General features: G+C 33.4%; 1 protein-coding gene across 4 annotated transcripts in view; it reads left to right on the forward strand.

The window, feature by feature from the left end:
• The first annotated feature begins 3,408 nt into the window (after nt 1-3,408).
• The window catches only part of LOC107596042 (docking protein 6-like), a 92,385-nt gene continuing 77,196 nt past the window's right edge, over nt 3,409-18,597 (forward strand). For 2 of the 4 annotated variants that reach the window (XM_016286646.1, XM_016286647.1), the window contains exon 1: nt 3,410-3,668. In XM_016286646.1, coding sequence (XP_016142132.1) covers nt 3,603-3,668 — 66 coding nt within the window. In that variant the 5' untranslated portion in view covers nt 3,410-3,602. Of the gene's footprint in view, nt 3,669-18,597 lie in introns of all 4 variants that reach the window. The other 2 variants (XM_016286648.1, XM_016286645.1) reach the window with 2 other exon arrangements.

The following is an 18,597-nucleotide window of genomic DNA, read 5'->3' on the forward strand; positions in this document are numbered from 1 at the left end:
TGGAAAAATATTTAAGAAACAACTGCATAATGCTGTGCCTAATAAACAAATGAGAACTGACAACTCTCAAATTACCTATATATTTCCCAACGACCATTTTTTTTTTGCTCCTTGTGGTGGTGGAATTGATGTATGATGAGAGAGACAAACTAATAAATATTTATATTTCTATATAATTCTTTACTGAAATCAAGTTATGTCATCCATATGGATTTTATGCCTGATCCATTTTACTATCTGACTGATGTTCATCCATATAACATCTTTCATTGTCACGAGAGATGCAGAAAACCCTCTCACACGTGTAACTGTGTCATCAGCTGTATCTAATGGGTTTTGGCATTTTTCCACAGGCAAAAAGGCATCTCCATAAAGCAGGATTAAAGGAGGAGGCTTCTGCAGGCATTTTCAGCATTTGTGTCAGTGGAGCTACAGCACGCTCTACATCTAATGTATGAATATAACATCCCAGACATCTTTTTCCTTTTTTTCTCATTTGCTTTTGATCTGCTTTGATCTTTTAATCCCAAGGATCCAATCAACAAAACAAATCTCCCATCCACTAGTTATCACCACCCTTTTATTGTAGATGGATAATTCTCATATGAAAGCAAAACTGTATTTTGCTAATGAATGAAAATGAAGTCTTAAAATATACAGATTAAAGATATCACATAGCACATGTAGTATTTGTTAGATGTAAAACAGTTGGAGTCTTGTGTTTTTTATGGCTTAACTTGATTAATTAATGCATGCTATGTTTGGACCATGTTGGAATTAATAATAACTTGCGATCTAACACAATCTGTCATATTTCATATTATACATTTTGTTTACAGAAAATAAGACTTTTTTTTATAGCCATTAAGAATGTATCACTGTCACATAAGACTGATATTCCCCCAAATTCCATGCTTGTAAAGCATGCGGAAAATAAATAAATAAATAAATACTTTACAATAAAACGTTGGCACATTTAACTTTTTTCTTAGTATATTACTTTTTTCCCTATTATATACAGCTATTGAAAATGAATACGAAAATGAAATGTATTTCCAAAACCTCTTAATACAGCAATATCATAATATTTATTTAGGCTATTTTAAATAAATAAATGATTGTACTTTTTTGTTATTAAATTTGCTTTGTGAACTTATCACACATTTACATGAAAATAAATTTAAAAAATCACAATGACTGACAATTAAATACACAGAAACAAAAGAATATATATATATGAAGAGTTCAGATGCAAAAGCCTCTAAGTACGTCTGATGTTTTTCTTTAAAATTAGCATTTCTTTCTGACTACTCCTGTACTCGTTATACCCCGATACCTCGATATTTGACACACTTAAAAGATTCAGATCATCAAACAAATTTTAATATTACACAAAGATAACCTGAGTAAATACAAAATGCAGTTTTGAAATAATTATTTCATTTATTAAGGGAAAAAAGCTGTCCAAACTTGCCTGGCACTACGTGAAAAAGTAATTGCCCCCTAAATCTTATAACTGGTAGGGCCACCCTTTGCAGCAACAACTGCAATCAAGCATTTGCGATAACTGGTAATCAGTCTTTAACATCGCTGTGGAGAAATGTTGGCCCACTCTTCTTTGCAGAATTGTTTTAATTCAGCCACATTGGAGGGTTTTCGAGCATGAATGGACTGTTTAAGTTAATCTCAATCGGATTTAAGTCACACATCAATCAGACATTCTCCTTCAGGATTTTCTGATAGAGTGCAGAATTCATGGTTCCATCAATTATGGCAAGTCATCCAGGTCTCGAAGCTGCAAAACAGCCCCAGACCATCACACTACCACCACCATGTTTGACTCTTGGTATGATGTTCTTTTTATGAAATGCTGTGGTGGTTTTACACCAGATGTAACGGGACACACACCTTCCAAAAAGTTAAACGTTTGTCTCATCAGTCCACAGAATATTTGCCCAAAAGTCTTGGGGATATTCAAGATATGTTTCGGCAAATGAGAGAAGAGCCTTTGTGCTCTTTTTGGTCAGCAGTGGCTTTTGCCTTGGAACTCTCCCATGGATGCTGTTTTTGCCCAATCTCTTTCTTATTGTTGAATCATGAACACTGACCTTAATTGAGGCAAGTGAGGCCTGCAGTTCTTTAGATGTTGTTCTGGGTTCTTTTATGACCTCATGGATGAGTCGTCGTTGCGCTCTTGGAGTAATTTTGGTCGGCCGGCCACTCCTTGGAAGGTTCACAACTGTTAAAAGTTTTCTCCATTTGTGGATAATGGCTCTGACTGTGGTTCACTGGAGTCCCAAAGCTTTAGAAATGGCGTTATAACCCTTTCCAGACTGATACATGTCAACTATTTTGTTTCTCATCTGTTCTTGAATTTCTTTAGACCGTGGCATAACGTGTTGCTCTTTAAGCATGCTTCACTTTGTCAGACAGGTTCTATTTAAGTGATTTCTTGATTCAACAGGCCTGGCAGCAATAAATGAAAACATCACTTAAAAACGGCATTTTGTATTTACTTGCATTATCTTTGTGTAATATAAACATTTGTTTGATGATCTGAATCTTTTAAGTGTGTCAAATATGCAAAAAAGCAAACAAACAGGAAGGGGGCAAAACACCTTTTCACGGCACTGTGTGTATATATATATATATATATATATAGTAATTCATATGTAATACTAAACTATAATATTTTGTTAATACTATATAATAATAAAATAATATTTACTATCTATAATAATCTGGTTAATCACAGTTCTTTCATGATTTAACAGGAGGGGGCAATTAATTTTTCACGTAGGGCCAGGTAGGTTTGGACAGCTTTTTTCCCTCAATAAATGAAAACATCACTTAAAAACGGCATTTTGTATTTACTTGCATTATCTTTGTGTAATATAAACATTTGTTTGATGATCTGAATCTTTTAAGTGTGTCAAATATGCAAAAAAGCAAACAAACAGGAAGGGGGCAAAACACCTTTTCACGGCACTGTGTGTATATATATATATATATATATATATATATATATATATATGTATATATATATTTTTTAATTATTATTTATATATATATTTTATATATTTTAGGATTTTAGAAAGAGGATTGATCATGATAATAATCATCAGTAGGAAATTTAAGGAATTTTTATTATTTATTTATTTTTGTCTTAGTATATTAGGTTATATAGGCCTACAGCTGTTAATTTTTGATATCCACATCTAAAGGAAATTTCCTTTGCCTGTATGAAAGTGAAATAACATATTCCCAAAAACCCTAAATAAATAAATAAATAAATAAATATATTTCACTCATTCGTTTTTATTCTATTTTAAGCAAGTGAGTAGTTGTCTGCATCCACCCCTCTGATTGGCCTCTCATGGTGCATTCCAGGAAGCTGCTCTCTTCGGTGAATTAAATCATCTGACGCGCGCGCTATCTCCCTATTCTCTCATGGAATAATCCGCTCGAGCCGGTTGCCCGAGCAGCAGCAGCAGCAGCAGCATCGGTGGCACTGAAGCAGGTTGTTTGAGGACTGAATGTCGTACTGACTTCTGAGGGGACTCGCAGCCGAGACGGAGGACGAGGACAGAGAGGCTGTTAGGATGGCTTCAAACTTCAACGATATAGTGAAGCAGGGCTACGTGAGGATTCGGAGTAAGAAACTGGGGGTGAGTACAGTCAATATCTGCTGGACGTTACTGTGTGCTCAGTCATTTTGAGGTATCTGTATTTAAAAGGGCTTTAGGGAGCGCGTGCTGATCAAGAACATGCTATCAACTTGCACAAACAGCTCCAGCTACTTTTGATTTTATTCTTAATGGCCAGTTATTTATTTATTGATTGATTTATTTGAGCATATATGTACTATTCAGTATATATATCTTAAATCCTGCTCTGATGTAATCCATATGAACAAGTAGATCATTATTAAACAGTGATAATAATCGCTTTGGCTTATTGCTTGTGCTTTGAGCAAATGTGGGTTGTTTAAAATTAGTTTTTAACATAAACAGAGTAATTGCTTTAGGCAATATTATTTATTTATTTAACTATGTTTTTATTATCAAAGTTGTAATGGACTTTTATGTCTGTTGTGTAGATTAAGTTTATTACATTTTAAAAAGTTAATCAAGAATCTAATGTCTTCAGTAGTTTTTTTGCCTGGATGAGAAGACACATTAGTCAAGTCTACAGATGCAGCATCATCTGTTTATTGTCCTCCTGATTCTGCAGCTGTGAACAGAGTGAGGACTGTAGGTCATCAGGTCTGTGTGATACAGCAGGTGAATTCATCCAACCAGGAAAGATTAATAGATTCATACATAGTCCTATGATATATGTAAAATATGCTGATTATAGTTTTATAGGAGAGTAGGAGGTTAGATGAGGGTTTTTACAGGGTATTTGAAGTTTATTGGCAATTTTGTTTATGAAATTTGTTTTAGCGAAATGCCCCTTACTGTTCCAATGCAGTGTTAATTTCAACTTTACACATTATACACAATATGCAAAACAAATAAATAGTTATATATATATATATATATAAGAAATATATTTTTTATCATTTCAATTGACTTTGAATAAAAATGAACGAAAAAAATGAATAAAATCTAGAAATTCCTCATTTGATTTATTTTATAAATATATAAAATAAATAAACAAATAAAAATGAGGAAATATTTACATTTCTTCATTTGTATTTTTCTTTTATTTATTTTACCTAAAACAATGGTGCAGTATTTATAACAGTATTTATTCTATCTATATTTATGTAATTTACAAATGAACTAATAATAAACAGACTATTTGTCAATACTTTCAGAATTGCCTTTTTTTGCAGTAATACATAAATATATCAGACATTTTGGTCAACACTTGATGTGTTATATTTGTCTTTAATTCAAGACTTTTTTTTTTTAGCTATAAAATAGAAATATAACGAAAAGTTCTAATCAATACTCAATGTCTTAGGTATGTTTGACCACAATGGTTTGTTTTCGCCCCTAGACACTGGATTTGAGATATGAGAAAGTCTATTTCCACTGATATTGCTTCCATAGTGTGAGCTCACTCTAAATGCATTATTTGAAGTGCAGCTTCATATTGCGTGCTGATTTGTATTGGTTAGATACACTTACCAGCTGTATTTCAGATATACATCAGCCTGTAAATATACAGAAGTGATCACATCTCATTGAAACACAGATAAAGAAAACTGCACAGTGATGCCACATTTGTTCTTGAATGCAGAGCATAGAATTGCTATCTTATAGTACTGTGAAGAAACTATTACCTATTGCTAACTATTACCACTATTATTATTTTTCCAATACGTGTGCTATCATGGTCGCATTTGCCATTAATTGATCAGAATGAATGTTAAAAAAAGAAAAACGTGTAAAAGCATGTTAGTTAAGTTGCTTTGAAATCCGTGTAAAACCCTGTAATGTGAATTTACAGTTCAAATGCACCTGACATTAACTGACCTTCTCACATAAACGTAATGCCCTTTGAACCCACGGACTTCTGCACCTTTGGCATTTTCCCATTCGACACATATCTGTGTATAACTACAACCGGACCTTTAGAAATTACATAAATATTACTATAAATGTTAATGATAACCATCCAATCGAAACACAGAAATTTGATGTTTAAAACTTTTTTACTGCTATTTAAAACGCCTCTATTACTGGTCTTTATCAGGCATTTGTATCATTTTGAGTGTAATCTGTTCATCTGCTGAACTATGCTGATGAAACAGGCAGCTGCTCCTTTGAAGACTGCTTTAGAGGGAAGGACTACTTGTTTCATCAGTGCTGGCGCAGTCTTTTTTTAGGGCAAGTATCATGTTTTGAACAGCAGGATCAGCTTAGGGGTTCCCTCTGATGTCTCTCTCTGTTCCTCTCGTTTTCCCTCTCCTCTCTTTCTCAATCTTTTAAGACCTAGACATGTAATTCAAACGAGTAACTAAATGGGGAAAAATTACTAATACAAATTAAGTCATTTTTGGGCAGTTTCCACAAAAAGGGTAGGAAATATGGTTGTAAGTGTTAAAAAAATTTTTTTTTTAATCGTTCAGTAAATGGTCAGTGAAAGCAGATGCTTAACCTCGAGAAAATGTTGATCGCACAGCCACAGGAGGTTAATATTATATGAGCTGTATTATTTTCTATTTATTCTATTCATCTAAATTAAGCTGTCACTCAGTAGAGATGATCTGGTTTGGGATCAAGTCGTCACTTTGGAATTATAAGGTTCTATCTTCATTCTGAGCAGTTTCGAGATATTGAGCTTCAAAGTTTTTGCATTCCATTTGGTGATATTAAGAAGTCTCTTTCATACATCAGTCCCAAAATGCAAACATCAAAAAACATCACATCATTTAAGTTGTCACAGAATAAGAATATGTGAATAACTCAATTTTGATTAAAAAAGGCAGATATAGCCTTGTAATTCCAATCATTTTTTCATGTAATAACATTGGTAACAGGGATGAATGCTTGAGCCTGACAAATGCAGATGCTTTTACTACTTGACTGTGACCATTTTAAAAAGTTTCAAAAGTTTGTGGTTGGTAAGATGTTTTAATGTGTTTGGAAGAAGTCTCTTATGCTCACCAAGGTTGCATTTATTTGATCATGGAAAAAATAAGTAAAACAGTAATATTGTGAAATAATAATGTTACCATTCAAAATCAGTTTGAATGTATTTTAAAATGATACAAAGCTGAATTTTCAGCATCATTACTCTAGTCTTTAGTGTCACATGTATTATGCTGATTTGGTGCTGAAGAAACATTTCTTATTATTATCATCAATGTTGAAAACAGTTACGCTGCTTTATATTTTTATGGAAATTGTGATACTTTATTCAGGATTTTTTGATGAAGAGAAAGTTCAAAAGAACAGCATTTATTTGAAATCGAAACATTATAAATGTCGTTGCTGTCACTTTTGACCAATTTAATGTATCATTGCTGAACAAAAGCATTAATTTCTTTCAAAACAAAAAAATCTTACTGTACCTTTTAGGTGGGACTGGCCAAAAACATTATTTTAAATGGGCAATACAAATGTTTAATGTGTTTAAAACTAGTTACTTTTCATGTTAAGTTAATTTTATCATAGATGTCATTTCATCACATATGATTCGTGCTTATAATGGGTTACAAATGATCAAACTGTACCATAATTAGGGAATGTGCCTTTTACGCCAACTGTTTGTATGATGTTAGTTTAATTTCTGTCTGAGTAGTAGACAGTGGATGGCATTACTTTACATGTCATCAGGGCCTTTTCCATGTAAACACTGTCCTTACTGAAATGCCCTTTACCCTTGGATAATTTCCCATGTCATCTGTTTATGTCGTCTTTGTTGTCCCAGACAATCACTGTTTAGGACACTTACAAACAGCTTTATAATGCATTGTGAATCCATAGAGAATCAACCAGGCTTACCCTGGAGCGGTCGACTTAAAGCGGCCTTTCCTCTCAACACTTTCAGCGGAACTGTAATCTTATTTAAGCTGTTGTTGCAAGCCAGTACTTGACCCATATATGAGAACTGTGTTTTGTCATCTGTCTCTATGTACAGGCAGTTTAGTAATGCCAGCGATTAATGTTTGACAGAGATCATCCTACATGAGGTTTTGGACAATGAAAGTGTCTAGCAGTAAAGCCCATCTGATATAGGTATACATTGTCTCTCACTCCATGTTAAAACATGTCATGTCAAACAGCTGGCAACTTGCAATTTGATATACACTCTAGTTGTAGGTAAATAAGAAAATCCTATTTCAGTCTTTCTACTTCAAAATTGCATGTTTAATTCAGTGTGTTACTTGCAATTTCTTTGTAATTATTTTTGAAATTATTTCCGAGTAAAAATAGTTTTTCACTGTAGATATATTTTTTTAAATTTTAGCTAAAAGGGGAATAAAAAAATACATTTAGATAATGTATTTAAAAAAAATTCAAAAATGCTGTAAATGTCACATCAGTGTCACAAATTTATTACTAATACAGAATATAATTTTTTTAATTGTTTAAAATGTTTTAATATGTTCAAAACCCTAAAATTGTGTTTATTTTCAGGTAAATTTACTAGCAATCTTTTATTTTTAAAAAGTAAATTATTAAAAAATTCTTTTTAAAATAAAAAAACGCTGCCAATGTCACATGATTGTCACAAATTTACTAAGAAATAATGCAAAATATTAACTATTTCTTTATTTGTTTAAGTAAAATTTGCTTCAAAGTAAATCTTACACTATTTTTTCAGTGTAGGGAAAAATCTTTGTTTAAAATAAAAATAATTAATAATTTTTTTAATGATTAAAAAAATGTTAAAAAAAAAATCTAAACTGCTGTAAATGTCACATCAATGTCACTAATTTACTTATTTGATTAGTAACCTAGAAATAATAAACAAAAAACGTCTTAATTGTTTAAAATGTTCAAAATCATAAAATAGTGTTTATTTCCAGGTTTAAATGAGATTTTGGAATCAGGTTTTCTCAGACTTTTGGACCCCACTGAAAGTGTCCAAATTCAATATAGAAAACTGTATTTTCTCTATATAATATGCTTAGAAAGAATGTGATGCATACTATTCTTTGAACATTCAAACCTACATTTTGCGTTTATTTATATATATATATATATATGTGTGTGTGTGTTTGTATTGATATATAAGCTATGTGCTAAACCTAATGTGCACACCAACATTGATGTGTGGATGATGATTATCTGACAGTAGTTTTGGATAATTCGTTGTATAGTATCTCTTGTGTGCACACAGCTATGTTACACGTTACTGTGTTGTATTTATACTCTGTTTTCATGTTCATGCTAATAGTGTTTATCCAGCTTTCATCAAACTGATTCAAACAAAGAGCGGAAGACAAATTGTAGGCTCTTATTAGGGCTGATGAATTGCCCCCCACAGCAGCAGAAGAGGCAAATGTTATTCAGAGTGAATAATGCTGCACTATTGTGCCATTTCTCTCGCAGATAAATCTCCTCTCAGTCTTCACTCCAACATTTCACATCATCGATCCCTGCTGTTTTTAATTACAAAACACACTTTTGTTTTGATCAGGAGCAAACATTACTATTAGATGTCACGGATGTGTGTGACTGATTGTGTAGATTCTTCAGTGTTGAGTGAGTCAGAGCTGTTTATGTATGTTATGTTCTCATTCACTCATTTTCTCAGACTTTGAAAGCCATTTGAATCACAACAGTTATTTGTGTGTATTTTATGCTGTTTTAAATAATCTTGATAGAACAAGAGGGCAAAAGTGAGAGAAAGCTTTGCAATCTCCTGCTGATGACAGACGAAAGTCTTTCTGTCAAGGACGTTTGAGAGCTGCCATTTAGCCAGTCATCAGGCTGAAAGTCAAATTGCTCATGTTGAATCTTAAAAGAGCTCTTCATCTTTGATTTTAGCCATCCACAACTTCTGAGTGCAGACTGCTAGACTGAAGCTTAGCACCTTTTCGTGTTATAAAGGAAGAGTTCTCCCAAAGATTCTGTCAATATTCACTCACCCTCATGCCATTTCAAGCCCTTTCTTTCTTTTGTAAAAACACAAAACAAGGAATTTTTGAAGATTATCCTGGTCATTTTTCAGTATAATGAAAGTGAATGAAAACTAAGGATGTCAAGCTCCAAAATGACAAAAACAAATCCCCAACATTAAAGTAGGCAATAAGACTTCTGGAGTGATACAGTTAGGTCCATACATATTTGGACACTGACACAATTTTTATAATCTTGGCTCTGTATGCCACCAGAATAGAGTTAAAATGAAACAATGAAGATGAAACTGAAGTGCAGACTTTAAGCTTTAATTCAAGGGGTTGAACAAAAATATAACATAAAATGCTTAGGAATTAAAACCATTTTTATACACACTCCCCCCATTTTCAGGGGCTCAAATGTAATTGGACAAATAAATATAATCTTTTTAAAAAATTTCATTTTCAATATTTTGTTGAGAATCCTTTGCAGGCAATGACTGCCTTAAGTCTGGTACTAATGGACATGACTAAAGACTGGGTTTCCTCCTTTGTGATGCTTTACCAGGCCTTTACTGCAGCAGACTTCAGTTGTTGCTTGTTTGTGGGTATTTCTGCCTTTAGTTTTGTCTTCAGAAAGTGAAATGCATGCTTAATCGGGTTGAGATCAGGAGACTGACTTGGCCATTGCATAATATTCCACTTTCTTACCTTCAAAAACTCCTGGGTTGCTTTTGCTGTATGTTTTGGGTCATTGTCCATTTGTACTATGAATCACCGTCCAATCAACTTTGCTGCATTTGGCTGAATCTGGGCAGACAGTATATCCCTATACACTTCAGAATTCATCCGACTGCTTCTGTCTTCTGTCACGTCATCAATAAACACCAGTAACCCAGTGCCACTGGAAGCCATGCATGCCCATGCCTAGGGATGCAACGATTATAGATATTGTTGGTACGATTATTGTCTGAGGAATAATCACGGTTTTACGATTATGACGATTATTATGCATTTATTAATTTCCCAACATTACTAATGTATAAAATCACATGAACACTCTTTAGATATTAAAGTGTTATTTATTGCTGGCTTTTGAAACAGAAATAACACAGTAACCAACAATACAGCACAAAATAATAATAAACAAAAGACAAACAAAAGTCCATCTCTCCCATTGGAATTAAAAAAGGTGACCTCTGCTCTGTAAACATCCTTGACAGTATTTCTCTTTTGAAAATAACAAATGGAAATAGATCACAAAAGTATTTAATGTTTTCAGTTTGTATGTTCTTTACATTTCGTTTGAACAAGGGGTAGAGAATTTGGAAACATGGTGAAAAAAAATATTATGAATAATACTACAACAGGGATGGTAAATAACAAAGTTAATGAAGTAGCCTATTATTAATATATGACTAATGTTAACTTTATTTGTCCCACAGGTGAAACTGTTACTAATGATGGAAATAAACTGAAATATTATTGTAATCAACTGTCATCCATACGTATTCATTTTAATAATCTTTATAATAATTCATATGATTTTACATGTGGCCTGAGAAAATCATGCCTATTATTTTGGTTTGTGAGATCGGAGATCACGCTGCGCACGTGTACAAACATTCAGGAGGACACAAACTTCTTGAGAATGCTGCCCGTGACTTTTATTAATAAAATAGATTAATAGCCTTCTGGAGAGACGCACAGACGCAGGTAGGCTAATTCACACAGGCAACTGTCACCTCTCTCTCTCTCTCTCTCTCTCGAATAATTAATTCAAGTAGCTAAATGTTATAATTAATTAATTCAAAACAATTCTGATCTTACACCATTATTTAATCTCTTTCTGATCTGAAGCGGGCAGAATGCGGAGCTAACGAGCTAAAGCTTCGCGTCAGGTGGTTCTTATCTTCACGTCGTGTATTAAAATCGTTCAATGTACAGGAAGCCGTGCATTATCCCTTATGTATTCGCTCTTTAGCAGCAGTTTTTACAGCAATATTTAAATGACACCCTGGTCATTCTTGGTGTACCCAAAATGGTCCCACACTATCGACAAGCATTTCTCTGGTGGAAATAAAGCTTCGCTGTTTGGTCCCTCTGTCACAGTTCATCTAATGCATGTAGTAGCCTCGTGCCTCTCACGTAATTTTAAGCTACTTTATTTTCGTTTTGCACAAGCTGCAACAGTTCCGTTCTGTGTAACAGAAACACTCGGTTTAGTGGAACCTTTACGATTAATTAACCGTGACGTTTTAAAGCGCAGTTAATCTCGAAACCGGTTAATCGCTGCATCCCTACCCATGCCATCACACTGCCTCCGCCATGTTTCACCGATGATGTTGTATGCTTTGGATCATGAGCTGTTCCAACCCTTCTCCATACTTTTTTTTCTTCTCGTCATTCTGGTACAGGTTGATATTAATTTCATCCATCCAAAGATTGCTTTTACAGAAGTGGTCTGGCTTTTTTAGATGTTTTTTTTTTTTTTTGGCAAAGTCTAATCTGGCCTTTCCATTCTTGAGGCTTATGAATGGTTTGCACCTTGTGGTGAACCCTCTGTATTTGCTCTCGTGAAGTCTTCTCTTGATTGTAGACCTTGAAAGTGACACACCTACCTCCTGGAGAGTGTTCTTCACTTCGATGGATGTTGTGAATGGGTTTTTCTTTACCATGGAGAGGATCCTCCGGTCATCCACAACTGTCAATAAATGCAGCCCTGGGGAGCATAAGGGACTAAAAAAATTTTTACTGTTGGACGTCCAGGCCTTTTTATGTTGCTGAGCTCACCATTGCATTCTTTTTTTTTTCTCAGAAAGTACCAAACTGTTGATTTGGCCCCTCCTAATGTTCCTGCTATCTCTCCGATGGATTTGTTTTGTTTTTGAAGCCTAACAATTGTCTGTTTCACTTGCATGGAGAGCAACTGCTTCCAAATGCAAATGGCACACTTAGAATCAATTCCAGACCTTTTACCTGCTTAACTGATGTAGAAATAATGAAGGAATAGCCCACACCTGTCCATGAAACAGCTTTTGAGTCAATTGTCCAATTACTTATGGTCCCTTGAAAAAGGGGTTAGGTGCATATTAAAGAGCTGTAATTCCTTAACATTTCCTCCAATTTTGATGAATACCCTCAAATCAAAGCTCAGAGTGTACACTTTAAGCCCATATTCATTTTATAACTGTAACTTGAATATGTTTTGGTGGACAGCTAAAATTAAAATTGTGTCAGTGTCCAAATATATATGCTTTATATGAGGAACATACTTAAATTTATATCACTATTCACTGAACATTTCTCTGATTGGTTATCATTGAATGATGAATTTCATTTTGTTCTGTTTGTTGCACAAGCCATAAAAAATATGTTCAGACATGTTTGTTTTTAAAATAAAAATGGCTAGAAAATGTACTGTTACTATTGTAAAAATGTTTACATAAATATCTTTGATAGATTTTAGTTACTGATAATTCCATAATTCCATATGTAGAGCATATGGAATATATATATATATATATACACACACACACACACACACACACACACACATAAAATATGATATCCTATATAGATGGATAGTCATTTTATATATCTCCAGTCCAATCTCAGTATATTTATATTTTCCAAAATATATTGTAAAATATATGTTTTGCCTGTACCCGAAATTTATTCTAATATTGAAAGTCTATTTTCTTGCCCCTTGAAGTACATTTTGTAATATACTTTAGCATTTGAATGTTTAAATTAAATATTTTCAATTTGAAAAATATTCCACAAGCTGTGCTGATTGTTTTTTATGTAGAGTATATTTTGGCCAGAAAAACTGTGCATTACTTTTCTACAAGTAGTGTGGATAACTTTTATTATACTTTTGATTGCACTTTTGCACCCTTTTTGAAGTCTTTAAATGTGTGCAGGGGAGTGACCTTCCCTTCTGGATTTAGAATTCACTTGAAGAGTTTAAGCTAAGAAGTTTGTGTCTCTCTTTTTATTATTGTTCCCCACTCCGCAAGCTTACAATTTACCAGTCCTATCATGTTTGTCCTCACCTGAGTGCTATATTATTTATTCTCAGAAAATATTTCAGAGGAGAGATGATAAAATAGCCAAGTCTTACTTAATGAGTAGCATAGCCTGTGAAACAAAGTTCCAGTCTTCAGAGACTTTCAATTTGTATGGAAAATTTTCACCTCTGAATGAATGTACCATAGGTCCATTTACTCAGCCGCTGTATCTTCTAATCATTTGGCACACATTAATCATATCTGTGTCTCCTGGTTCTTGCTCATCTCTCTAGTCATTTTGCTGTCTAGTGTCTCTGAGCACAGTACAGTATGTGCTTTGGGCTAAAGCAACAGCACCCAGTCTGGCCAACTCAGCCCTAGTACGGCCCATTGAACACACTTTTGGGGTTTTGTTTTCCGCAGGGCAATGTTATTTCACTCTTCTATCACTTTCTTTCCCACATCTCAGTTTCCTTTTTTTCTCCCTCACTCTCAAGCTGAGAAAGTTCTTGATGCTTCAGGCCTCTGAGAATTTGCTATGTGGACATGCTATCTGCTTTTCTCTGCCAGAAGCGAAAATGGGTTTTTCATGCAACTTTGTACCCACAGATAAACCACAATCCATAGTATAGCTAGACTTTATTCTTTTTCTAATAATTTCATAGACCGTGTAGTTATGTGCAGTTATGACCCCGTTATAAGGACACTATGTGCCTCTGGACTGTTTCAAAGTTTATTTAATATGTCTCTGTTTTGCCAGATAAAATGTAGAATAATTATTAGTTTTTTTTTAGTCATTGTGACAAATGTTTTCACATTGGCATGTCATATTCATTATTTTTATGATGAATACAGTTTTTCATTCTAGTGTTTGTTATGTTTGATACTGAATCTCCAAAGCTTGTGTCAAAAAATGTTTATACCAAACGCATTGATGTCCGAAGCTTTGTTTACCTGAGAACAATATGACTACTTCAGTATCTGGTTCAAAATCAGCAAATCCCAGTGAGGTTTTCCCTATTCCAAATAATTTTAGTTTTTAACAATAAATGCGAAATTCATATATGAAGCCCAGTGTTCATTCGATTATGAAATAACAATTGAAGGCATGACTGGGTGATGGTTAAAAGAGACAGTTCGGAGATTTTATATATGAATTTGTTTCATTTATTTGAATTATTTTTAATGCCAAAACACAGACTTCGTGAATTTTTATTTCGTTAAAATAAAAGAAAAGAAACTAAAATAATAAAAAAGTAAATAGGGATGTAACAATTCACTCAACTCACGATTAGATTAGATTCACGATTTTGATTTCACGATTCGATTCGATTCGATTTTTTATTTTTTACAAAATGAGATTTAAGACAAATTATAAATTAAATGTGTCCTTTTGTTATTGCTTGGACAAAATGCTGCACATTTCTTTGTGAAATTGAAATATAACTATAATAATATACTAATATAGCACTTGCATATTATTGCTCTTTTGTTGGTTTTGATTGCTTCTATTGTCCTCATTTATAAGTCACTTTGGATAAAAGCGTCTGCTAAATATCAAAATTTAAATATAATGTAAAATGTAAATAACAAAACTAAATTGAAATTTTAAAACAAACCCCAAATCAAATACATAAGTAACACAAATAAATATCTTCTTATAAACAAATTAAGGCTTTGTCTGTGCTCTTTCCATTTGAAATTAGAGGCAACCACTGCATTTTAATCATGATCCAAACAAAGATGCTGCATACATGCAACGTGATCAGTTTTTAATCTAAATTAGATTGTATAATTTCGAAATTTGAAGCAAAAACAGAATGGTTTGACTTCGGTTTTGTGAAACTACATAAAAATATCTGCATGAAACAGCAGACGAGCTGAATGAGACGCAGATTCACTCTCTGCGAGCAGGTGGCGCTTAAAGCGTTTTCTTGGTTTCTGCAGAAAACAAAGCAGCGCTGAACTTATGAACTTTAATATGCATTATACAGAGGCAAGATGAAAAGAAAAAATACCATCTAAACTTTTCTAAAGACAGTAAGTTCCTCTCAGACATACATTCATATAAACTCCTACACCTAAATGAATCGCGATTTGTTTAGCATCTCAACTGATTTGAATCGTCACATATTTGAATCGATTTTCAACCGCTCGCGGTTAATCGTTACATCCCTAAAAGTAAATGAAGGCAGAAAAACAAAGAAAGAAAGAAAGAACGAATCCTGTTTTCTCCACTTGCAAGCCACAATGTGCACCATGTTGAAAAGCAATGAACCTTATTACGATACAGTTGAGAGGAAAGCCTGGGTGATTTGCAAAGCTTTGTTTGATCTTCACTTCTTTCTGGGACTCTTTCTAGAGGTTGCATTGTTATGCCTGTAGTTGGGCAAGTGACCGTCTTTATGAAAGTCATTGAATCATTCAATCAGCTGATTAATTAAAAAATGCTGATTCATTCGGGAATGAACAAGTGAGGGATTCATTGAATTGTTCATTCAATGAAACAATGTAAAATGTTTTTTACACTGTAAAAAATTGCTATTTTCATTTTGATACTTCAAAATTTAATCTCACTTGTCATTTATATATGAATTAAAAACAGGAACAAAACATTTTTTAAAATTTGTTATGGGTTATTTCTAACATTTTCTAATTGCATTTCATATTTTTGTTTTGACAAACTGTAGATACAACTTACATTAGCTATCTGCAATTCTTTCTACATTTTTTACTTCTAAAAATGCATTTTAATATCATGCAGTGTTCTTTTTTGTATTTTTTGATAACAGTATGTTTTCATTTGTAATTTAATTGTCATCTTCATTCATTTTTGTTCCTTCATGTCATCTTCATCATTAACTGCAGAAGGCTGATACTGTTTGTATCTTGCTCTAAGTGCAAAACTCAGTTCAGCAAAGTGTAGTTTAGCTGACTGAGTGTGTACGTGGGAGTTTTCATGCTCTGTTTTAATTGGAGAGCCACTCACTAAGCACCTGATCCCTGCAGTAAGTTATGCAAACCGCTTTAAACGAATTTATAATTCTGTCAGCCTTCAGTTTGAAATTTCTTTACAGCTAAAGCTTAGTAGAAGTCCAAATCATCTATGAAGTGTTGTCCGGCCATTTAAAATGAGTTATTCACAAGCAGAAATGGGGTTTGTGACAATTATTTTCAGATCCCACAAAGGCTTATTTGGGAGATTTGCTGCCTGCTCAGTACTGTCAAATCCAGTGTATACTTAATGGTTGCCCATTCTACTTTGTCTATCTGCCAGAATGATGAACAGTTCCTCACACGTATATGAGCGACCATAGGCATTATGTTGAGAATAGCGGTCCTCCGCATATAAGTGCAATAGACTAAACTGAGCAAAGAGATGCCTGCTGAGCTAAAAACGATCCAGTTTTTGATTAATTATAAAGTGTTTTATTGCACAGTAGAATGGATTCTGCCTTTTATTAGGCACAATTTCCATTTTGGCAAAAACATTTTTTCCAGAGAAATTTATTGGCAATGGTAGGAGATGCAGGGAAGACAAATGGCCTGGACAGTAAAGACAACATGTAATTTATGGGAACATTGCCTGGAACAAAATTATATGTCATGAATATGATGAAATATATTCTCTGTAATGGAGATTCATATAAGATTGTGAATTTGAAGGCTATTGTGGTTCTTCTTAATAAAAGGTTCCTTTCAAGTCTGCATGACCTTTTAGCTGCAAATGTCTGACCGCAGTCCTACATTCATCACAATTGAATGATTGCAGTAAATGATCTCCTTTAGTAATCTGCTGTTTAGTTTGCAGAATGTTTCTGTAGACTCTTTGCTTTGATTTCCTTTTGAAACCACACTGTTATGTATGGGTTATCCTGAATCATAAATCAAATTAATTCTTTCAGAGAAAAGCGAGTATGAAAATAAGCATGTAATGACACAGAATAGCTATTTTCTCTGTGCAGTGGTGCATTTAAGTGCTTTAGGTCTCCACTAATCTGTGTCACATAGGTTTCATACTAGATTTATACTCTTAGATGAATTAATATATATAGACATGCACCTGAGTTTCTGAAAGGACCTCAGTGATTTCTTGGAACAGTCTTCAAACAATATCCCTGCATTAATCCTAGTTGTTTACCAATGCAGGTGCTTGAGTGCACAGTGCACAAACCAACAGTGTCCCCAAACTCAACTTCATTATTCTCCACTGATCGTGTTGTCATGTGGGAGATGGTTGTCACGGTGGTGTGAAGGTAAACAAGTTAAAGTGACAGAAAATCAAAGCATCCTTGAGTTTCTCAACCATGTGTCTAAATAAGATAGAGCTTTGCTCATGAATAACTTACAGAGCCTTTGAAAATACAATCAGACCAATTCTGTTATTTTGCTGAATTACAAACCCTCATTCTATTGAATTATAATCAAAACACCAACTCAAAAATGACTTGTTTGTAGCATTTTTATGTAAGAAAACATCCTCAACAAAATCAATTGAGTTCCATGTTGGGATGTGCAAAACAATATTAATGCAAAATAATGCACCTAGTTGTTTGTCTGAATGACTAGTTGACTGTAGGGCTGCCACTAACGACTATTTTATTTCGATTAATCTATCGACTAATTTATCGATTACTCTAAACGATTAATTCCCACAAAAAATCAACAATTTTACTTAAGAATATTTTATTAAACTATATTTTATTAAACCAAATGAAACCCAAATTTCTATGAAATCCTTTTTTTAAAGCAAAAGTACCTAGAGTACTTTTAAAAAATTAAAAAAACCTAGAGTGCAAATCACTGAAATCAAAGTTCAGTATTATAGTGTAAGAATGACACATCCACATGTTCTAGTCTACTACTAATAAAATTATAATCAAAAAACACTTTTAAAGGGGTATTTACCAGAAATGTTATTTACCAGAATTTATTTAGGAGAAAAATGTAAATGTGCAGTATTTCTGAAAAAAATAAAAAAATAAAAAAATAAAAAATAAAATCAATTAATTGGAGATGCTTTTGATTATTAAAATTTAATGGAACCATTAAAATGGAATC

This window comes from Sinocyclocheilus grahami, unplaced genomic scaffold (genome assembly GCF_001515645.1).
Source record: "Sinocyclocheilus grahami isolate Dianchi unplaced genomic scaffold, SAMN03320097.WGS_v1.1 scaffold213.1, whole genome shotgun sequence".
Classification (NCBI taxonomy): Eukaryota; Metazoa; Chordata; class Actinopteri; order Cypriniformes; family Cyprinidae; genus Sinocyclocheilus; species Sinocyclocheilus grahami.